The sequence below is a fragment of the Amblyraja radiata genome, chromosome 14 (assembly GCF_010909765.2).
Source record: "Amblyraja radiata isolate CabotCenter1 chromosome 14, sAmbRad1.1.pri, whole genome shotgun sequence".
NCBI classification, from domain to species: domain Eukaryota; kingdom Metazoa; phylum Chordata; class Chondrichthyes; order Rajiformes; family Rajidae; genus Amblyraja; species Amblyraja radiata.
Window position 1 is genome coordinate 19198202 of NC_045969.1, and position 24823 is coordinate 19223024.

Consider the following 24823-nt stretch of genomic DNA (forward strand, 5'->3'; position numbering starts at 1 on the left):
AAGGACGTTCTTTTAGTAAGGAGATGAGGGAGAAATTATTTTTGTCAGATAGTGGTGAATTTATGTTCTTTGCCACAGATGGCTGTAGAGGCCAGGCCAGTGGATATTTTGAAGGCAGAGATAGATAGGTTGTTGATTAGTACAGGTGTCAGAGATTATTTGGGGGGGGGAAGGCAGGAGAATGGGGTTAGATCAGCCATGATTGAAAGGCGCAGTAGATTTGATAAGGCAAATAGCCTAATTCTACTATTTCTTATGACATTTATTGCAGGGTGGAAATATCAAGGACTAGAGGGCATAGGTTTAAGGCGAGAATGGTAAAGATTAAAAGAATTGTGCGGGGCACATTTTTGTTTTACACAGAGAATGGTAGGTGCCTGGGACACTCTGAAAGGGATGGTGGTGGAGGCAGATACGATAGTGGCATTTAAGAGACTTTTAGATAGGCACATGGATATGCTGGGAATGAAGGGATATGGATCATGTGCCGGGGAAATTATGTGTGGCACCAACATTACGGGCTGAAGAGCCTGTTCCTGTGCTGTACTTATTCTATGTTTTCTCTGGAGCTTCCGACATATAGGGATGACCTGACAGTAGAACAAAAATAATGAGAGGCATAGACTACATGGACAATCAAAACTTTTTTTCTGAGGGCAGACTAGAGGGCAAAACTGAAGGTCGGGGGGATTAGTTTAAAGGGGATGCAGGAGTAAGTTTTATTTTACACAGAGAATGGTGCCAGGAATGTGCTGACATGAGTGGTGGTGGAAGCAAATATTATAGTGGCATTAAATAGGCTTTTAGATAGGCACAAAGATAGGCAGGGAATGGAGCGATATGGATCACGTGCAGGCAGAGGAGATTAGTTTAACTTTGCATTATGTTTGGCCTAGTCATTGTGAGCCGAAGGGCATGTTCCTGCGCTGTACTGTTCTATTTTCTACGTTCTAGGGATACAGAATGAGAGGCAATGAATCCTAGAAATTCTAGTACTTCTTCACGAATGAAAGTGTCACGAGTAAAATAACATTAACTACACCCATATCCTACAGGCCTCGGGTAGAAATAACCAGACAGTGCACATTTTTGGCATGGAATATGGGCCATTATGGAGGGTAGATCAGATAACATAATCTCTGGGCCAATTAAGCATATGTCATGGTTGGTGGGATGTGTGTAACATGGGCAAGAGATCCCAGCAAGCTGGTTGCTGGTAGGCATGTTGGAAAAACACCCAGCAATTTGGATGGAAGTTGGGGAGGAGGATATTAGCAATTTCAATGGGGATGTGCTGTGTGAAAGATATGTATTGCAGGATGGCTAGGTGGTGAGTAGATTCAGCATTTGGCCTCTGTAAATAGAGCATTGAGAGGGTAGGAGGAGTGTGCTGGAGATAATAGTGTCTGAAGGTTAAAGCCATTCAGCTACCTTGAAGCAATCGCAGTCAATCTCATTACCCTGAGAGTATCCAACAGTAGTCCCGCCAGGACAACAAGGCCCAAGTTCTTTTGCAATGAGCCCATTGGTGTCTCCAATGTGTTGGAGTGTTGCAAAATGGCCAGGCCATCAGTATTATATTTCTCTTTGGGGTAAAAAGTTTGTTTTCAGTTGTATAATTAATGAGCTGTATGTGAGAGGTTGAGCAGGCTAGGACTTTATTCCTTGCAACACAGGAGGATGATGGGTGGTCTTATAGAGGTGTACAAAATAATAAGAGAAATAGAAATGGAAAATGCCCAGAGACTCTTACCCAGAGTAGGGGTATTGAGAACCAGAGGAGATAGATTTACGGTGAGAGGGGGAAGATGTAATAAGAACCAGAGGGCCAACTTTTTTTTTACACAAAGGATTGGATGTGCATGGAATGAGCTAACAGAGGAAGTAGTCGAGGTAATTACCATCACAGCGTTTAAGAAACATTTAAGAGTCAACATTTAAGATATGTGGGTTCCTATGTAGGTTAGTCTGAAAACTACAAGCTGCAAACACAAGATCATGAGTATGCATACAATAAATAATTTAGGAGAAACTTATATGGAATATCAAAATCAATACAAAAATGTCTTCCTCAATACTTGGAGAAACAGGATGATTAGAAGCAAGGAGATGCTATTACTTTAGATGATGTATATTGATGTATTCAAGAGAGAGTTAGATATAGCTCTTAGGAATCAATGGATATGGGGAGAAAGCAGGAATGGGGTACTGATTTTGGATGATCAGCCATAATCATATTGAATGACAGTGCTGGCTCGAAGGGCCGAATGGCCTACTGCGGCACCTATTTTCTATGTTTCTATAGATAATAATAAAGAAATAGCAGATATTAGGAATTAATATTTGCTTTGGAGAAGGAGCATGACATGCCAAACACGTAAGGAAACTAAAGTTACACAAGCCCAGGGACTTAGTGAAGACTAAATATCAGCAAAGAAGAAATTAATAGTACTAAAGAGTGATAAACGACAATGATGGTTCCTATATCAGAATTGTAAAGAAAGTAATTGAAAGTATAAAAGAATTGTAGTGAACGGATTGTAAACTACACAGTTGGTTCCTTTTGAGTCAAACGTCCTCAAACATTGGAACCAAACGATCAATTTTTCCAATCGGTTCAGTACAACTTCGGAATTTAAAATTATGAAGATGGTCATGGAGATAGATAGGTTGAGCACTTGAAAGACAGACCAAAGAGCCCTTTATCTATGTTTGCGCAATTACAGAGACCATGCAAATGATAGAATAACTCAACACCTGGTGGAGAGATAACCACCGTGGACTTATGTCAGGTTAAGTAAAAATGTTTGTTTGGTCTGGTGAACCTGAATATGTTAATAGACGACTAAAGTGCTATTTATGTGAATTTCCAGGGGTCATTTGAAACATATTATGTAAGAAACTGTTGGCTACAGTAAAAACTTATGGAATTGAAATCAAATTATTGACCAGTTACTGATTGAGCAGCAAACGACACAGCAGAGATAATGGGCAGACCCTCAAATTAGCAGGATGTAATCAGAGAGGCACAATTATTAGAAATGTCAGCTGAATTTTAGAAAGCCACCTCATCATGTCTGCTGTTTGACTTAAAGATATGCAACTGTAAAATAAATAAAGAGACGTATCTAGAACACTTACAACACAAAATAGTATCAATGCAATACAATGTCTGGAAGCTTTAGCAATAATAATAGAGAATTACAGCTACTTGTATATCCATTAATAAAATCTCAAGGACATATACAGAAATATTGAAAAAGGCAAAATAAATGAATACAGATAATGTGGGAAATATTTAGTAGGTCAGGCTAGAACTTTGGAGAGAAAAAAAAGTATCCATGTTTCAAAATCAATAACCTTTCATCAACGTGGTTAAGAATCCTGGGCTATAGACCTACAACACTAAAATCCTGTAATACAACATTCTGGCAAGTCCACACCCAGAGTACTGTGAGCAGTTTTGTTCACTGCATTTGCAAGGATGATTTGACATTGGAGCTTGAAATCTATCTGAACTCCAAGAGCTAAATTACGAGGAAATATCACATAAATTATGTAGAACCTGCTTTCAAAGCTCAACAGGCTTGACAGCACCTGTGGAAAGAGAATCGGAGCAACTGTTTCCGGTGGTCTCAAAAATAACTTGGATGGAGCATCTTTGTCATTGTGCATGAATTGTAATGAAGGGCCCGTTTCCATACTGTATCATTTCATGACTCTATGACTTTGTCAGAACTGAGTATGATGAAACAATTTTTGCCATGGGTATGGATTCTTAGGTTCCCGTGTGTAGTGATGGTTAGTACCAACACTGACCTCAATCATTTGATTCGGGTGTAGTGCCAGAAGACTGGAGGATTTCAATTGAAATAGCCCTGTTGAAAAACTGGAGCGAGGTGAAAAAAAAAATGGAGAGAGATAAATCACAAATCCACAGGCCAAATAATCTAATATAAGAGGTAGGAAATTACTACAGACTTTCAGCAAAGTCAAAATAATTCTAACTTGAACAAGTTTGAGCCAATAAAGGAGAAGTAAATAATATCTGACTAAACTGATTGAAGGACTTTGGTGAAAAAAGAGTACAGTTTATAGAAGAAGGGTTTCGGCCCGAAACGTCGCCTATTTCCTTCGCCCGTCTGAAGAAGGGTTTCGGCCCGAAACGTCGCCTATTTCCTTCGCTCCATAGATGCTGCTGCACCCGCTGAGTTTCCCCAGCAATTTTGTGTACCTACAGTTTATAGATGTTGTTTTTATGGATTTGATTAATTCAGAAGGTAAATGGAAATATAGGTATTGAGGTTAATATAAAGGGAAATAATTATTTCATCCAAAGAGTCGAAATGGTGTATCATTCAATAGATAAATCAATTATCAGGATTATTGCTTTACTCAAGTAACTTCTCAAGTCAGGCAACCTCTTTGGAGAACATGGAAACGAGACTTTTTGGGTCAGGACCCTTCTTCACACTTAATGTATCTGAAGATAGGTCCTGACCTGAAACATCATTTATTCATGTTCTCCCAAAATGAGAAATGTTCAGCCTGACATGCTGAATTATTGAGTGCAGCTGTCAGCAGTTAGTGAAGGGAAGTCAGAATTGGAGAGATGCTACTTGAAGGGCAATAAGACTATAAGAGGTATGGAAATAGGATAGATGAAGCAAATTGAGTGATTTAATCCAAAGGATGAGAATTTTATTCAAATGCTGGTGGACTGGAATCCAATGTAGATCAGAGAATACAAAGGGAAATATGAGTGGGAGATGGTGAGAGTTGGAACATGAGCTGCTGAGTTTAGAAAGGGAGAGCGGAGTCTGAACTGGAGAACATTGGAAAGGTTCAGTATAGAAAGTGGAATATGGGTGAGATTTTAGCAACATATAGGCTGAGGTAGAGGTAAAGATAGGGGATGCAATCAATATTCACTGTGACAGAGGACATTGAGTTGGAACTTCAGGGCTAAATAAGCCACAGGTTGTGAACAGAAGGTTTCAGCATGACAGTGGCTTGGGACAGGAATAGACATGGCAGGGGTAGGGTGATTGGAGGCAGTGAAAGGACTGGACAATGAAATGAGGGGAATCCTCAGTTGGAATACTTGCAATGTGATGAATTTTGATTTATTCCATTTGATCAATAATGAAATAATGATTAAAAGAAAATAAACGCATATAAGATAAGTGAAATGGGAACAAAAACTGCTGGAAATATACAGCAAGTGAGAACCCTGAAAGAAATGCCTTGGGTCTGTAGATGGACACAAAATGCTGGAGTAACTCAGCAGGACAGGCAACATCTCCGGAGAAAAGGAAAGGTGATGTTTCACATCAAGACCCTTCTACTGTCTCGTCGAACCCTGTAGTCTGAAGAAGGATCTCGACCAGAAACATCACCTATTCCTTTTCTCCAGAGATGCTGCCTGACCCACTGAGCTACTCCAGCATTTTGTGTCTTCGGTGTAAACCAGCATCTGCAGTTCTTCGTACAAATCTTGTGTCTGTATCTGTTTTGAGTTAAAATTAGAACTAGCAAAAGACAATAGACAATAGGTGCAGGAGTAGGCCATTCAGCCTTTCGAGCCAGCACCGCCATTCAATGTGATCATGGCTGATCATTCACAATCAGTACCCCTTTCCTGCATTCTCCCCAATGGTTGAAGGATACCTCAATGGTTGATATACCCTCCTCCCCTAATACCTTATTTCAACTATTCCAACACACTCCTGACTGATCCCCCTCTCCCTGCTTTTCTTTATATTTATTTTTAAAAAGCTACTGCCGTGTCATAATATGCACCAGAACAGTCTCTGTGATATCCTCCAATATTTACCATCCATGATAACTCCCTCTTCTCGGGCAATGCCTCACAATCAATTATGACTTGTTTCCACTCCAATTCTGACAGGTGGAAGATACCTGCATATTAATTTTATAATGTTAGATGGGCATCAGCTGGCACAAGGGCTCTACAGAGCAAAGTCTTGGTCCAGTGGCATGGAGACCAGACTTCTACCACATAGTGTATCACACAGCAGTGCACTTCTGACCACGAACAGAGATCGGCGTTGACATGTGATACCATAATGCTCAGTTGGCATTCGCATCCCTCCAACCTCCATCAACCCGTCCATTCAGTCCCAACCTATTCTCGTCCAAGGCTGACCCCTGCTCATTTTTAATTATTTTTTTTGCTCAGAGATTGGGGTCAATGCTTTCTATTCCAAAGGCTCAAGATCTGGAATTGCCAACCTACATGTTCCAATTCTGACAGGTCAAGTACATTGGCAAGGAAATGCCCTGCGCCTATCCCATGCAACCGCCCGTTTCACCCTCAGAGTGAAAATAAATATATATCAAATCCCTTTGAGTGATTAAAAGATACGGCAGTGAAACAGGCCTTTCGGATCACGCGTGTCCACGTCGAACATCGATCACCGGTTCAGACTAGTTCTAGTTATCCCACTTTCTCAACACCTCCATCGCACGATTGGAGCAAATTACAGAGGGCAATTAACCAACAAACCTGCACCGTCACTGGGACGTGGGAGGAAAAACCCCACCCGACAGAGGGAGGGAGCAGTACTACCAGCGACGCCATCCACCTAATCTTTGCCTTAAAGGCTTAAATAGATTTAAAAATGCTGTAATAACTCAGCGGGTCAGGCTGCATCACTGGATAAGTGACATTCCGGGTCGAGAAACACGCACTCTGGTTATAAATCTTCTTTTGGGGGAGGGTGAGAGAGGGAGGGAGAGTTAGATGGAGCGTTAGATGGAGCTCTAGGGAATAGTGGAATCAAGGGATATGGAGAGAAGGCAGGCACGGGTTATTGATAGGGGACGATCAGCCATGATCACAACGAATGGCGGTGCTGGCTCGAAGGGCCGAATGGCCTCCTGCACCTATTTTCTAAGTTTCTATCCCCATCATTATCTATGTCACATAATTTTAAGTATCACCGCTTATTTTTTTTGTGACTCCTTTCTGAATCCTTTTTTTGTTGGGTGGGGTCGAGCACTTGCTCACGTGCCCAAACTTCGCCTTATTCGGAAGCAACCAAAGATCATAGAGCGAAGCAACTATGACTTTATGTTGCGTTTATGAAGGAACTGCACTTTGTTCTTTGTTTGTTCCTTCCCTGCGTCACCGCCGATCGCCCTTCGAGAGGGACAACCTTGTAGTCTTGGCAATGGGACCTCGGACTACTCCTCCCCTTCCCATATCATCATTGCCAGTAATGAAGGCTGTTCTTGCACTTACCGTAATTCCTGCCCCTTCATGGGATCCTCCCCGTCAGACGGGACGAATAGGAGATGAAGGGAGGACATAATAAGACTGCCTCCCGGAAGGCGCCGCAGAAAAAAATAGTTGTGTCGGAGGGTGGGTTGTGCATTAGCTGCGAACAAGAGGAAGCTCTGCAGATTTAGGTGACCTCCCGGAGCTGCTTGGAACACGTCCCCACCTCCGCATTCCGCCTTTCCTTTCTCCGCCCGAAGGATGATCCTCGACCGAGGGAGCGAGAACTCGAACGACGGCGAGAACTGGCTGATGTCGAGCCCCATCAACCTGGGCTCCTTCTACCAGAGCTCCCCCGCGGCCAGCGAGCCGCCATCGCCCGCCTCGCCGCTGTCCGAGACGTCCAGCTGCGGCGTCCCGTCGCCAGGTATGACAGCTACACCTCCTGCCACAGTTAGCGTCACGTCCCCTCACTCAGCCCTTACAGGTTCGGCCGCCTATCCTCTTAATTTCCCCCTGCCCACGAAGCTTAACGCCCCTTCCCCCTTCTCCAGTCCGGTAGACCTGCCGCCCTTCCCCCTTCCATTCTAGCAGTTTCTCCCGCCCAGATTATAGTCGCTCCCGCTGGTCGAGGCACGGTGGCCCTGTACTCCCTCCCCCTCCCTCTCTCCACCCCTCTCCCTCTCCCTCCCCCCCCCTCACTTCCCCGCAACCCAAACTAAGTGGGTGCAGATACAGCTGCCCTTCCCCCTTGGTCTTCCAGCTACCTCTCCCATATCTATCCTGCAGGCCCAGTGGCGCCCACCCACCCCCTATCCATCCTCTTCACCCCGCCCCCCCTCCCAAAGTCGGCAGAGGTACAACCGTGCCCTCTCTTTAGCAACCGGGACAGGTGAAGCCGCCACTTTTCTAACTCCCCCCCCGCTGCCAACCCTTCCATTTGCAGTAACATTTTTTGTCCCTGTACTTCCTCTAGCCTGGTACTGACCATTTTGTTTCTGCCTCGTCAACTTCTCTGCTACTCAATTATTGGGTAAATAATTGAACAGTTAGAGAAGTTTGCGTTGATCGATGAGTAAGGCGGGGCTGCGTCGGACAACAGTGAACGGGATTATTTTGCGAACAAAAAAATTAAAGCGTTATTTTGCTACTTTAATAGAACAAGATTGGGAGATAATAATCCTTTTCCCTGACTGCACCTGATTTAATAGTCTTCAAAATAAAACTGGCGAATTTAATCTGACATACCAAGTGGTCTGGAACAAGAATTTGATTTCATTTTTCGAGTTGTACGAAGGAATCGCGTTTACTGATCCAGTCTAATTGGTGTAAAATGATGACTAAGAATTGTTCGAACTGGATCAAAGTTCTTAGATTTCTAGATTATTAATTTGGAATGGTGGCTCCTGATGTTTAGTTCAGCTGTGGTTTAGGTTAGTTTGGACAACATGTATTCTTGCCTGTTTCAGGCACATGAGGCGAGTCATCAGAGGAGGATGACTGAACTTTGGTGCCTTCCCTCACAGTGGGAAACTTTGATTCCGCTGTGTGGGGATGTCTATGTTAAAGACTATCGTGTTCTGTGCTTTTTATTCGTATGGCTGTATGGTGACCACACATTTCACTGTACCAATTGGTACATGTGCAAATAAATGTCTCTTGTCTTGTCTTGATCTGCAGCCCTAGAATTTCCTCTGCTTTGACGCTGTTGTTCCAACTTCTCGCCTTGCCCTAGACTCAGTTGGTTCCAGGATCAAGTCCAATTTGAGAGATTTGAACATGGACATCTTGGCTGATTCTTTGCAGCTGGACTATAACTTCCAGATAAAAAGTGAAACTAAAGTCCACCCACTCCCTTAGGGTCAATGCACAAAGCAGAGTATCTGGTCTTTACTGCAGTGCTGTTTGTCGGAGATGGCTGGATTTAATATGGCTGCTGTGTTTCCTTGGGTGTAAAATACATTACTGCCGCTGTTTAAAATGCTCATCCTTGCATTTCCTTTTCTAGTGGCCTGCTTGGGAACAGCAAGGGCTGTGAAACAACCCTTCCAGGGAGTTAGAGTGAAGCATCCTGTCAAGGACCTCCTCAATTACTTGAGGAGCACTCACTCAGACACCAAGCTGGAAAGTCACCTGGTAAGTCTGTCTGATTTTTCTTTTTTCAGTTTTTTTGTTAAATTGCAATAAATCTGTTTAAATAGTCAAACATTTGAAAATTCACCACTTGCTTAAATGCTAAAATTTGCTTTTAACATTAAGCAATTCAATCTCCTGTTATCTTTGACTAAACAGCAATTGGATTTAGATCAAATGGAAAGTTATTTGGGAAAATTATCTATATCCTTAGTTTTTTTTCTTCTTCTTCCATGTAGACTCATTCAAATTCATCAGAAGAGCCATTTTCTCGTAAGTAATTATCTTGCAAATTTGTAGATGTTATTTTTTAAAACAAATTGGAACATGTGCTGTACAGTATTTTGGGAAGTTATACATGAGCAGGATATACATTGAATGGCAGGGGCATAGGCAGTATTGTTGAACAGGGAGATCTCAGGAACAGTTATATAGTACCTTGAAAGCAGCAACACAAGTTGACAGGGTGTGAAAGAATGAATCAGTAATGCGTGCCTTCATCTGCCAATGAATCTAGTTGGGATGTCATGGTGCTGATGCACAAAACATTGGTGGGACTACACCTGAAGTTTTGTTGCTGTGCAAGTGGAAGGATGTGATTAAGCTAGAGAGGACGTGGCAAAGATTCACAATGATGTTGCCTAGATTGGAAAGCTTGAGTTAAAAGGGGGGATTGGATGGAATGAGCCTGATTTTCCCAGAGTGAAGAAGGCTGAAATGACATGATGGAGCTATATAAAATCATGGGAGTCATAGATAGGACAGATAGCCAGTGCCTGTTTCTATTCTTGGAGTGTTTAAAACTAGGTTTAGCTGGAATGAACTACCAAAGCAAGTGGAGGTAGGAGAACTAGCAGCATGGAAGAGACATCTAGGCAGGGACTTGGATGAGCAAGCCAGAGGGATGTGGGCCAAATGCAGGTAAATGGAGTTAGTTCAGAAAGGCACTTGGTTAGCTCAGAAGGATTGGGGAGGAGGGTCTGTTTCTAAGATGAATAATACTACGAATCTAAGTGTGATTAGTGTAGATGGGCTTAAGGATGAATGAAAGCGGTAGACCTAAGGGCCTGTTTCTATGCTGTACAAATCCATGACATAATTTACTTATTGATCTGAACAGAAATAAGAACTGTCCTGAGTGGCCAAAAAAGATCAGCTTTGGAGAACCTAACTGATGCACCTCCATATAAGCAATCTGCAACGCCTGCGTCATCCTACCCACTGGTAAGAATATCCAATGTTTGTTCAAAATATAGTCTTGCTTTTGTTGTTTCTTTGGTGTAGTCTCTAGATTTGCACATGACAGTAATATTAATGCTTGTGGGAATCCAGAGTACAACAATGGTCATTTTATGACAAGGCAGTGAAACTATGACGCACTTGCTACGGCAGTTGTCAAATAGGGTGTAATTTTTAAATAAGATCATTTATTTGACTAATTGAATTGTCTAATTTGTTTTTCAATGTAGACTCCGCCCCAGACTCCAAGCTCCGAGAATTCAGATGGAGCCCATAAAACTGAATCACGAAATGATGTAACTCCAGATGTTCTTGAGGCCATAATTAAAATGTTGCAGAATGACACCCATGAGATTTCTCTGAATACTGTCCAGGTCAACTGGGCCAATGTTGCCAAGAATGATCAAACTTTCCATAAGGAAGGAAAATTCCGCAACAACAGTTGTATGCAGCAACTCCATGAATGCCATCTAGCCTCTGAACTGTGCCAGGACTTTAAGCAATTCCCAGTACGTAGTCCGCCGCAAATTTCTGGACAACAGGAGGACCTGAAGCCATATCAAGCTGTCCACCAATCTCCAACTTTCCAGCAAGTTCTCCCCTGTGGACAGGTCCTAGGTTTTCACCAGATGCCAAGTGATTTTCCAGATTGTACATTTGCTTTTCCAATGCACCCAAATCCATCCATGCCCGAGGAGTTATCATTTCCTCAAATTGGTGACCAGCTTGTGGGCAGTCAACAATCGTCTGAATTTTATATGCCAAGTTGTGGCTCCCTGCAGCCTAACCCCCAGGGTGATGTGTCGCAGCATGCCTCTTTGTACTATCCATCACAAACTCAAGGCAAGTCCTTTTTTCAATGGCAACTTGAACAAGAGGAGAAGAAATTGTTCCATCTTACTCAAGTGCAACTTCTTTCCAAAGACTCTGATGGTGACACGTAAGTGTCTCTAAATCTTTGTTCTTGATGTGTTTTATTGTGCCCAGTTTTCAATGTGTACCTCATTGTAAGACTTGTTTCTTAGATTTGTTCCCTAGACATTCTGGAAAATATAATTGTATTTTCATAGTGAAATTCAATGTTTCTTAATCTGAAATTGCAGTACTGAAAGCAATATTATTTATGAAGGCATGCTGGTAAAAATGTTGTTTAATTTTCAAAAATTAAAAATTTGAGCAGTGGTTGAGTTCTCGTGTAGGAAAGAGACTGATATTATAAGCTGCTTTTACTTTATAATCTATTTTTTGTTTATGTTCCAGTCTTTTACACATCACTGCTGCACAGGGCAGACGGGCTCTTGCATATGTTCTTGGAAAGAAGATGGCTGCTGTTAACATGATAGATGTTAAGGAACACAATGGTCAGGTAAGCATACATTGACACATCAGCCATGTAAAAAAACCATTGTCAGGATTTAAAGGCAATGGTGGAAACATTGATTTTTAAACAGAAATTCTCCCCCCCCCAAAAAAAATTGTTACAATCTATTTTTTCAATCGATTTATGTAGTTTGTTTAGGTTTGGTTTTAAGGATATAGCAAGAAAACAGGCCCTTTGACCCACGAGTCTACGCTGATCATTGATCACCCATTCACAATAATTTTGTATACTGTTTCCTCATCAACTCCATGCACACTCATGCCAATTTACAGTGGTCAATTAGCCTAAAAAACCTGCACATCTTTGGTATGTGGGAGAAAACCAAAGCATCTGAATTAAATCCATGCAGGCACAGAAAGAATGTGCATATACAGTGCACTCCGTAATGTTTGGGACAAAGACCCATCATTTATTTATTTGTCTCTGTACTCCACAATTTGAGATTTGTAATGAGAAAAAAAATCACATGTGGTTAAAGTGCACATTGTCAGATTTTATTAAAGGGTATTTTTTATACATATTGGTTTCACCATGTAGAAATTACAACTATGTTTATACATAGTCCCCCCCAATTTCAATACAGAGGCAAATAAATATATATTGGGTCTTTGTCCCAAACATTATGGAGGGCACTGTACTTCACAGACAGCACCCATGGTCAATATTGATCCCTGGTTACTGACACTGTTGCAGCAGCTCTGCCATCTGTGTCTCTTGTGTCACTGTTCGTTTTACAGCTTCATTCATGTTGCAAGCAATAATCTCTCAATATACACTTTCTTGCTAATGTTTAAATGAAATGGATTTGTTTTTCAATAACTGCATGACTTGCATTGTGCAATAGCTACACTGTTTGCTTATTACACTAGTTTCTTATCTGTTTGGCATTTGTTTTTTTTTCCATCCATTTCCTTGTATGAGTTGGTCAAACATTCCTTTCTCTTTTAAAGAGTGCTTTACAAGTGGCTGTTGCTGCCAACCAGCACCTGATTGTCCAGGACCTGGTCACCCTTGGAGCACAAGTTAATACTTCGGATCGCTGGGGTAGAACACCACTGCATGTCATTGCCGAAAAGGGACACTTTCATGTGCTTATGGTGGGTGTTTTTTTTTCTTCTTTCTTCAACGTGATTCCATAGAAGCCTCATCTTCAAGAGGCCGCTGATACATGTAAAAACCGACACGTTTTGTAAATGTTTTTTCCATTAAATTCCCAAACATAAAATATTATGGATAGAAATGTATCTTTCAAAGATTTCATGTAATTTGGAATATTGGAAATATTCATTATTTTGGAACCTAAAGGACAAAAAAAAAGATACGTTTGCCTCACTATTTCCAATATTTTTTGTCTTTCCACCATTTAATCCACACTCTGGCAAACCTCATAATATGCTCTTAATTATGCCAGTGAGCTCAAGTGCTGGAGGTGATTAAAACAGCTTTCCTAATGTTCTTTTGTCAACCCAGGAAATCCGATCTTTTTTTTTGCAAAAATATCTTAACTCTTCTATTTGGTTGCCCTTTTTATGTTGGCATCTCTGGGCAATTTTGTATCTTGGCCATTATGTGAATACATATCATTTTTTTAATGATCTTGTGCATTTACTCAAACAAATTGTGCCTCATTTGTTGTAATATTTGAATTAAGTAACAATACGCACCATACTTTATTTAAATTGAATACTATTTACAGATTATCTTTGTTCCTTTGCAGGGCATTGAAAAGGGTTTATCGCTAAGTTGTCAGCATTTCAATCTGGAAGTTACAAACTTTGATGGTAAGATCTATTTCTAGCGCAAGCAATAGCCAGATTAAACATTGTCAAAATAAATTTAGTAGACACCACTTTTCAACAGTCAGATAATGCTATATTGTTTTCTTGAACCAGACAGCAATTTCTCAAATAATATTCACTAAAGGTAAAAAGGAAAAATGGAACTTTGGAATAGTTTTTGACCAAAATAATTAGCATTGTTTTATAGAAATTGTTTTGCTTTTACTAGCAGCTGTAAATTGTGATGCGAACTTTGAATGTTTCTCTTATCTTAGGTATGACTCCTCTACATTGTGCAGTCTTGGCCCAGAATCACATTGCTCATGAGCTTCAGAGTAAACTTCATCAGCAACCTCTATCTGTTGAGACACAAGAACTGGTCATGACAAGCAAGAGCTTGTTGGATACGATTAAAGCCTTATTACAGATGGGAGCTTCTATTGAAACTCGGGTAAGTTTGGATTAGGCTCTAATCAAGCAATAGAGATTGCAGGTGCAATTAAAATGGCTCTGGGCAGTCAGTGTTGTCAGTAAGTCAACTAAATGATAATTATTTTGTCACTGAACAAATCTATGATTTGCCTTTTTAAAAAGCTCAAATCTATGTCTTATTTTCCCCCAGGATCGGAAGAGTGGTCGCACTCCTCTGCATATGGCTGCAGAAGAAACGAATGTCGAACTTCTGCGTTGCTTTCTTGAGCAACCCACCAGTCTCAATGTGGTAAATGCCAAGGTAAGATTACAACCCAGGCAACCAGCAACCACTTAGTCAATAAAGGGAGTTTGTTGAAAAGAATAAAACATTTGATGCCTTTCAATGTCTAGTTGGCTCTGATGAATTTTCAGGCAGCACTACATCTAACTGATGATAGCCACTACACTAAACATACGAGTGCTCAGAATGAGTGTTTTTATGTTGATGTGAAGGGGATTAAAACCTATTGTTGGCTAAAGTGTGTTTTTGTTATTTGCAGGCATATAATGGGAACACCGCACTTCACATTGCAGCTGGCATGCAAGACCGGCTCAGTCAGGTAGATGCAGTTCGGCTTCTGATGAGAAAGGGAGCTGATCCCAGTGCCAGAAACCTGGAGAATGAACAGCCAGTACATCTTGTACCAGATGGTTTAAGAGGAGAAGAGGTGAGTGAGCAGTTGTGGTGAAATCTCCCCATTCTTCAAAAAGTTGTACCTGGAGCCTTGACTGCATTAGCAACCCAAAATATAGCTTCATAAAAGCTAATTAATAGTTGGGGGGAAAAAAAGTAGCTTCCTTCAAAAAACAATTTTAACTGAAGTGAAACAATATTGAAAGTCTAATTGCTTACTCTCGCTTCTCATTTGCAGGTTAAACGGATCTTGAAGGGTAAAGCTGCCCAATCGAGAATGTCCCTCTTCTGACTTCCTATTTTGGGATGTTTCTCGCCACCCTCGCTGTCAGTTAGGCAGTCTTGTTAGTTTTGTACAGAGAAATTTGCTAGTTATGAGCAAATGTGTGTTGTTTCTTTTAAAGAAACTTTAATTGTTGACTACTGTGTAGTACTTAGTAAACAAAAGCATTCTAATGGTAGTATTAACCTTTTTTATGCTTTTAGAATTGTGCACCTTTTCCTTCTTTAGAGTTAACAGAAGGGATTGAGTTGACTTTGGATCTGTCCGCCTGGATTTTGTTGTCAGAAGTAAAGTGATGCTTCCTAATGTCTATCTCCCTATAAGTTGGGTCCCCCTTATCATACCTTGTTTTGGGTTTCTGGCAGCAGTGATATTGAGCAAAGCAGTCAATCAGATTCCAAACTTTTGATGGACCAAAAACCAGAGATGAAATATATTTTTAAACTGGTTGTCACCACTTTATAGAGCACAAAATAAACATTGTAACATACATGAAATTTAAGCAAAAGCAGAAATGCATTTTTGACAAAAATCTTTTTTATTGCTGCATTATATTTGAAATATTGATTAATTATAATCCGCAGATGTAAGCGCGTGAGTTTGCTGATTAGTAATTATATCTGAAAATGCCATTTTAATGGTTCTCTTGAACAGTGGATCATTTTCAGGGTGTTATCAGTGAGGACAGTATGTATATACTTGGCACTTTCATCCAGTCATTGCTTTTACTTGGATTAGACTTAAGGGCAAAGTAACATAATTGCAGAAGAGTATTAATGACTGGCAGCCACTTCACATTATTGACATGCATCCTAGTGTTGCAGTGGCTGGCAGTTTTGTTCTCAATGTAAATAACAAAATCCAGGTCATGACGATTTAAAATTATTACAGATGATCAGTGCAACATATAGTAATGTTCTGATGCATATCTTGTCGTAAATACAATATTCAGAGTATTTAGTTATTCGAAACTAGGAATACATCTGTGGGGGATGTTTAGATATATCCAAATTCAATGTTTCCCATAGGTTGGTAAAACATTAAAACAGCTGTATTGAAGCCATGGTCAGGTAAATCAGGAGATATGGTTTTAATAAGAATATGCCTTGAAAGAAGTTGCTTTGTTTTTCAGCACTGGTGTGGATATTTGCCTTCGTTCGTCCATTTGTGTGAATATAGATCTTTTTGGGTCAATTCTAATTTACCATTGATGCAGCAAAAGGAGTTTACTTCTGTAAAGTGCACAGTTCTATTTGGGAAATTTCTTAATTTGTTTGGCAAGGTGGTCTTTCCTTCTAACAGGAAGGATTTGTTGGATTTATTCTAGGTATTTGCACAGGAGATTCTGAGAGAGATTATACTAATTAATACATTTGAAGTTTAAAAAAAACCCAATGAAGATCATTACAAGGAGGAAAGAGGTTTAATGAAAAAGGGTAGTAGTATGGCAAATATTAAAGTCACTGCTGACTAGGACATTTTTGGTTGATGGATGAATTACTGGTTACAATTTGGAAGGTGAAAGTAATGGCATTTGCTGCACTCGTGCTGAAAGAAAGTGACAAAATAGAGAGAATTTTGGATGACTACAAAATTGTATGTGCAAATATCTGAGATCACTTCGGATATAAACACATTTGTGTTTAGTATGTTTGTTTCAATCGATATATAGTTGTATTTCTCATTTAGGAAGATTTTGTATTTCCCAATCTCACTATGCCTGATTTTTTTTTTCCCTTTTGATTATATAGTAATTTTTAAACTAAATTTGTTTATACTTTATATCATTACATGTAGATGGATTAAATTTAGCCTTAAAGTGCCAATAATGAATTTGTGGGGATATTTTGTAAAATCATTCAATGAAGTATGTCTTGTGGACAAATTCTGTCATTTGATGAAACATTATATTAAAGATTTGAAACATTGATTATCTTAGTGTCAGTATATTTCCTTATTTTGGCTCTTCCTGGCTAGGAATAAGGAGAAATTAAACTCAGTCATACAGCATGGAAACGTGCCCTCTGACCCAATGTCTGTGCCAGCTATCAGGTACCTAGCTACACTGCACCCACTTCCCAGCACTTGGCCTGTAGCCTTCTACCCTGTGGCATTTCAAATGTTCATATAAATTGTTCTTAAATGTTGTGATACCACCTCCTCCACCCCCCCCTCCTGTAGTGTGTTCCCAAATTTTGGAGGCAAAAGTCTTTGTCAGAACCTCTGCATGTACTGCAAAAAAAAAAAAATACATGGCACCATTACATTTACTGAAATCCTTATCTTCTTCTTGCGTAAGGCGTGCACAGCCTAAAGTTGTAGGACAACTTGTTCTATTTGATTGCGCACGCCGGGTTGATTGCATTAGTCAAAACAGGGCGGACCTCGTGAAGGTTGCAATCTTCCACCCCCTAAAATCCTTATGATAGTAAGTGTCTAAAATAGAAACATTACTTGATTTATGTCTGCTCTGAAATGTTATTTCGCCACTCATTGCAGTTAAATTCATAGTTTCATTCTATGTATTTGTGGCCATGTTTATTAGTGTGCCAGCCACTGAAACATATATAAATACAAATGTAGATCAGTGGATTGAGCAGCCTAAAGCTTCAGATTCCTTCATTTAAAAAATATATATTTTATGGTTGATTTCTGACAGCAGTTTTTTTTAATATTTTCAACTTTGGTGAGTTAATCTATTTGCACTGAGGCATAGAGATTGTTTAAAGGTTAATCAATGCTTGCACAAACAATATTGCAAAGCAAGAATTTCATTGTCCTATCAGGGACACATGACAATAAACTCACTTGAACTTGATTGTAGAGTGGGGTTGCTACGTTGCACTGTGATGTAGTAAAACATAATGATGTCTAATAGTGTACTAATTCTGACAAAGGCTCCTTTAAAAATAAGGGAACAGTTTGAATCCAGAAAGAAAGGAGTGCCTAATCTCTTACATATTTAATCTGTACTATAACACACAATCCCAAGGACTGGTTCACACCTACATACGAACAGGGAAGTACAGAACAGGTGCTTTCCCAGGAGTGTGAAATAAAAAAAACATTGGGTGTTTCCTATGAACTGGAATGACCAGTGGCAGAACACCTAGGTGATTCATGGCTTGTGCCTGGCATTTGGGAAACAAATGCAAAAGAGCCTCACACAGGTATTTACAGACAAATGTTAAGAAGTACCAGCGTTTATATCAAACTTTTTCCTTTTTTAGCATGTATCCGAGCCGGAGGTACTTTAAAAGGAAGGCACTGGTAAATTCTAATGCAATATGATAGCCAATCTAGGCACAATAAGAAAGCCATAAATGGCAATAGAGTATAGGGCATAATAATTTGCTTTAGACAAACAAAGAAAAATGTGTTTGTCTAAAGGAAAGAACTGCAGATGCTAGTTAAATCGAAGATAGACACAAAATGCTGGAGTAGCTCAGCGGGACAGCGGGAAAATAAAGCGGCATTTGGTCCTTCAAGCATATTCTGCTATTCATGTCACTCATCTATCTCACTGATTCCTCCCCAAACCACGTATATGCTTTGATTTTTTTTAAAGTTTCAATTTTTCTTTTAAATATATTTAACTTCCACAGGTACACCACTCACTTTACTGTAGGTTTGCCTTCTTAAACTGCTCGCTAAACCTACGTGTGACAACATCATCTCTTTATTCATATGTACTTTCCAATCTATAGCCGCTTTAAATAATATGCCACTTTTCAGTTCTTTTATTAATAGAAACTGGTAGCCACATTAAGCTATGTTTGCCATGATTTTGCCCATTCATTTATTTGATGATCAGAATGAGTGAGTGGGCAGAGAGACCAATAAAGTACACTTTAACTTTTCGGCGGCATGGTGGCGCAGCGGTAGAGGTGCAGCCTTACAGTGCCAGAGATCTGGGTTCGATCCTCATTACAGGTGGTGTCTGCATGGAGTTTGTACATTCTCCCAGTGACCATGTGGGTTTTCTCTGGGTGCTCCAGTTTCCTCCCAAACTCCAGGCTTATAGGTTAATTGGCTTCGGTAGAAAGTGTAAACCTAGTGTGTAGGGTAGTTTTAGTGTATGTGGATCGTTGGTTGGCACTTACTCAAAGGGCTGAAGGGCCATTTTTCCATGCCATATCTTTTTTTTTTTAAAGGTTTCCTCGAGACATACATTTTGTCTACATGAGAATCTTGGAGGTTAGTAGCTGCCTTGTAAAATCTGCTAGTGCGAGCTGAGCAGCTGTAGATTAACCCTTACTAATCCATGCCATTTATAATCTCCACTGCACATATGTGCATGCCAACCTTTACATGGTATTACACAGCTTTACACTATGAAGGTCAGCCTGCTCTCCACACCGACTGGATGAGAGTGGCTGGCAGTTTAAATGTTCCTGTTTGCTTATGGAATAAAGACTGATCTTTCACTCTGTGTGGGTTGTTGTGGATCAATGATAACAATGGTGTCAGAAGTGGGATTCGAACCTACGCCTCCAAAGGACCTCTCAATAGCCCCTTCGCCTGGGTCTCCATTATGTTTGCAGCAGTCAAGAAGAACAAAGACGAAATAAGGATTTGCATCAACCCTAAAGATTTAAACACTGCCATCAAACGACCACACCATCCGATGTGGATGGTGGAAGGGGTCGTAGAAAGCCTGGATAAAGCCACAGTCTTCTCTGTCCTAGATGCAAATAACTCATTTTGGCAAATGACCGTGCATCCTCCATGTTAACCACATTCGCAACGCCCTTCGGACGCTACTGATTCTTACGAATGCCATTTGGCATCAATTCAGCCAGTGAAGTTTTCCAACGTACTATGGAACAACTCTTTACTGGCTACCCATGCGACATAATGATGGACGACATCCTGATCGCCGGGCGCAATGCACAAGAGCATGACTCAAACTTGAAGCAGGTCCTGGATCGTGTGGAAAGAAATCTCAAACTCAACCCCCTCAATTGCAGGTTTTGGGTCGACGAAGTGACTTATGTGGGCCACGTGTTCACCAACAACGGACTCAGGCCAGGCCCGTCTAAAACCATTGCCATCAACAAAATGCCATCATCTACGGATGTGACCGATCTCCAACGATTTCTAGGCATGGTAAACTACCTGGGAAAATTCATCCCAAACTTCAGCGAGCTGTCAGCCCCGCTGCGACAACTGACCCACAAGGATACACACTGGTCCTGGCACCGACACCAGCATAGGGCGTTTGAAACCCTCAAACAACTAATGTCTTGCGCTCCAACCCTCACATACTTCGATGCCAAATTACCCATCACCAGTGGCGGACTGGCCAGGGTGTCAGCTTGCCCGATGGCAAGTGGGCCCCTGATGAAGTGATAGCAAGTGATGGGAAGTGGGCCCCTGTTAAATGATAGCATTGTAGTTGTGGGTGGGCCCCCTTTGTCTCCTGGCAACCAATATTTTTAGACCCAGTCCGCTACTGCCCATCACCCTCAACTGCGATGCCTCCCACTATGGACTGGGCGCCGCTTGCCTACAAGACAACGGGAAGGGTCCCAGATCAGTTGCATATGCCTCCCGCACCGTGACCGACACTGAACAGCGCTACGCTCAAATCGAGAAGGAGCAACTCGCAGTAACTTTTGCCTGCAAGGAATTCAAGGACTTTATCTTTGGCAACCCAATCACAGTTGAAACCGATCACCAGCCCCAGGTCAGTATTCTCAGTAAACCAATCCACACGGCACCAGCGTGTTTACAATGCATGATGATGGAACTACAGAGATATGACATCAGACTAACCTACAAGCGCGGTAAGGGCATGCACTTCGCTGACATCCTCTCATGGGCACCTCGCCCAACCTGCGTAAAACACCTTTCATATAACCATATAACAATTACAGCACGGAAACAGGCCATCTCAGCCCTACAAGTCCGTGCCGAACAATTTTTTTCCCTTAGTCCCACCTGCCTGCACTCATACCATAACCCTCCATTCCCTTCTCATCCATATGCCTATCCAATTTATTCTTAAATGATACCAACGAACCTGCCGCCACCACTTCCACTGGAAGCTCATTCCACACCGCTACCACTCTCTGAGTAAAGAAGTTCCCCCTCATGTTACCCCTAAACTTCTGTCCCTTAATTCTGAAGTCATGTCCTCTTGTTTGAATCTTCCCTATTCTCAAAGGGAAAAGCTTGATCACATCAACTCTGTCTATCCCTCTCATCATTTTAAAGACCTCTATCATGTCCCCCCTTAACCTTCTGCGCTCCAGAGAATAAAGACCTAACTTATTCAACCTATCTCTGTAACTTAGTTGTTGAAACCCAGGCAACATTCTAGTAAATCTCCTCTGTACTCTCTCTATTTTGTTGACATCCTTCCTATAATTGGGCAACCAAAATTGTACACCATACTCCAGATTTGGTCTCACCAATGCCTTGTACAATTTTAACATTACATCCCAGCTTCTATATTCAATGCTCTGATTTATAAAGGCTAGCATACCAAAAGCTTTCTTTACCACCCTATCTATATGAGATTCCACCTTCAAGGAACTATGCACGGTTATTCCCAGATCCCTCTGTTCAACTGTATTCTTCAATTCCCTACCATTTATCATGTACGTCCTATTTTGATTTGTCCTGCCAAGGTGTAACACCTCACATTTATCAGCATTAAACTCCATCTGCCATCTTTCAGCCCATTTTTCCAAATGGCCTAAATCACTCTGTAGACTTTGGAAATCCTTTTCATTATCCACAACACCCCCTATCTTGGTATCATCTGCATACTTACTAATCCAATTTACCACCCCTTCATCCAGATTATTGATGTACATGACAAACAACAAAGGACCCAACACAGATCCCTGAGGCACCCTACTAGTCACCTGCCTCCAACCCGACAAACAGCCATCCACCTTTCTGATGGTGAGCACGAGGGGTACACGGTTATGATGGTCTCCGGCCTTCCATCCTAGTGGCACAAACAGCTGCAGAAAAAAGGCTACAATTGCTGGCCACTATCATCCGCCGCGGCTGGCCAGACAAACAGCACCACCTGCCGCAGGCTGTCCGCCCATTCCACTCTGTCCACGATGTCCGTCATTCAAGACGGCATTATAATGAAAGGACACAAGGCAGTTATCCCGACGTCTCTTCACAGCAAGTACTTCGATATTGTCCATGAGAGCCATCCTGCTGCAGAAATAAAGGGCCTGTCCCACTGTCACGAGGTTGTAGGAGGTCGTAGCAGGCCGTGATGCTAGTCGTAGGTACTCGTGGCATCAAGTAGGTTGGGGCGTTTTTTCTAGCATGATGAAAAATGTCCACGAGTAAAAAAGGTTGTGAAGTAGGTTGTGAAAGTGGGACAGCCCCTTAACCCTCCAACATGCAAAAGGTATGCTTTTCCGGCCTGACATGGCTGACTACATTCTCGAGAAAGTTGCCGCCTGCCCGATTTGCAATAGCCTGAACCCCCCCCCCCCCCCCCCTCACCACAGAAACAACCACTTCTCCCGCACCCCACACCGGACTTACCCTGGTCCATAGTAGCAGCCAACATCTTCGAGTGGCACAGCAAACGATACCTGGTTCTAGTCGATTCCTACTCAGGCTGGTTCAAAATCGACCTGTTCAGCAGCCCGACCTCAGCCATGGTCATTCAAAAACTCACTCGCCACTTCTCTGTCCAAGGAGCACCCCTACAGCTACTCTCAGACAACATAACTCAATTCTCCAGTCAGCTCTTCAGGGATTTCGCGAAACCCTGGGACTTTCACCACACCACCAGCAGCCCCGAGTACCCGCAGTCCAATGGCCTGGCTGAGCACGCAGTTTAAGAAACAGTTAGACAGGTACATGGATAGGACAGGTTTGGAGGGATATGGACCAAACTCGGGCAGGTGGGACTAGTGTAGCTGGGACATGTTGATTGGTGTGGGCAAGTTAGGCCGAAGGGCCTGTTTCCACACTGTATCACTCTATGACTATAAATAGAACTAGATAAAACTAAGGCAATACCACCACTCTCCACATACATTACATCTACTTAACTCCTTTGGGATCAGTCTGAAGGGTCCCAGCGGAAAACGTTATCCATCCATGTTCTCAGTAGAAGCTGCCTGACCCGCTGAGTTACTCCAGTACTTTGTGTCTTTTTGTAAACACATTCATAATTGCGTACAGTTTTGGTCTCCAAATCTGAGGAAGGACATTATTGCCATAGAGGGAGTGCAGAGAAGGTTCACCAGACTGATTCCTGGGATGTCAGGACTGTCTTATGAAGAAAGACTGGATAGACTTGGTTTATACTCTCTAGAATTTAGGAGATTGAGAGGGGATCTTATAGAAACTTACAAAATTCTTAAGGGGTTGGACAGGCTAGATGCAGGAAGATTGCTCCCGATGTTGGGGAAGTCCAGGACAAGGGGTCACAGCTTAAGGATAAGGGGGAAATCCTTTAAAACCGAGATGAGAAGAACTTTTTTCACACAGAGAGTGGTGAATCTCTGGAACTCCCTGCCACAGAGGGTAGTCGAGGCCAGTTCATTGGCTATATTTAAGAGGGAGTTAGATGTGGCCCTTGTGGCTAAGGGGATCAGAGGGTATGGAGAGAAGGCAGGTACGGGATACTGAGTTGGATGATCAGCCATGATCATATTGAATGGCGGTGCAGGCTCGAAGGGCCGAATGGCCTACTCCTGCACCTAATTTCTATGTTTCTATGTTTCTATGTCTGTGCCTTTCCTTTGAACAAAGCATTTAATTAGTAATATATTCCTATTCTTTCCCAGTTTATTTTCAAGTATGTACATAATGTCCCTTTTATAATTTCTTAAAAGATCCCCATCTTGCGCTGGTCCAGCTCAGGGTTGGTATAGATATATTGACAAATATATTGAAAGTCTGATGAAGGCTCTCGACCTGAGATGCCACTTATTCCTTTTCCCCAGAGATGCAGCCTGACCAGCTGAGTTACTCCAGCATTTTGTGTCTGTCTTTGGTGTAAACCAGCATCTGCAGTTCCTTCTTACACAAGATATTTAATGTTTTAACATTTTCTGTGGTCAGCAAAATTCTGCAAAGCTAAAATTGTTTTAGTTTTGCTCTGCAATATGATACCAAATGACCAAATGCGAGTAGTTATGAATGAAATTTCAAATCTCCCTATGTTGCAATGACACACTGCTCAAGCCATATAATGCAATGGATAAATGAAGAAGTAAAATCAACATTGGGCAACATTTTGAATTTGACTTTCACTTTCTGAGGGCTCAGTTTCAATGATGTTGTAATTTCCTGGCTATTTGTAGCTACAAAACCAAAACTCTGCCCTGACTCTTTGATTGTGAAAATTTTACTGAATAAAGTGAAGTGGTAAGAAGAAAACAGAACAAAGTGACTTTGGTTGGTTTCTCAACTAAAATATTCTGAATATCAGTAGAAAATTTCCGTTGACATCGATAATATTTAAATGCAGAACCAAGCATATCTACAGGTGTTCATTTATAATGGTGAGCAAGTGGCTGCTAAGTAATAGGTAAATAACTGGAACTGATTAACTGAAGTCAACTGACTCAGATTATCTTGAAAAATATGTGAGTTTGGATAGTCTATATATTCTGGGTAACAAATGTAAAAGTTACTAGTTTTGATGATAATCATTTAAAAT

The 24823-nt window shown here is 41.3% G+C and overlaps 1 protein-coding gene and 1 long non-coding RNA gene across 2 annotated transcripts in view; one reads left to right on the forward strand and one right to left on the reverse strand.

The window, feature by feature from the left end:
- The window catches only part of LOC116980462, a 24789-nt gene extending 16034 nt beyond the window's left edge, over positions 1-8755 (reverse strand). Inside the window, exon 1 of the long non-coding RNA XR_004413972.1 lies at positions 8232-8755. This is a non-coding gene — a long non-coding RNA (uncharacterized LOC116980462). The remainder of the gene's footprint in view (positions 1-8231) is intronic.
- nfkbiz (NFKB inhibitor zeta) lies at positions 7162-17096 on the forward strand. The gene is made up of 12 exons (XM_033032715.1): positions 7162-7670; positions 9252-9379; positions 9616-9649; positions 10497-10600; positions 10846-11555; positions 11876-11981; positions 12947-13093; positions 13714-13777; positions 14050-14225; positions 14397-14507; positions 14749-14916; positions 15121-17096. The coding sequence occupies exons 1-12, from the start codon at positions 7505-7507 to the stop codon at positions 15172-15174; spliced, it is 1968 nt and encodes a 655-aa protein (XP_032888606.1). The 5' UTR covers positions 7162-7504; the 3' UTR covers positions 15175-17096.
- The last annotated feature ends 7727 nt before the right edge of the window (positions 17097-24823 follow it).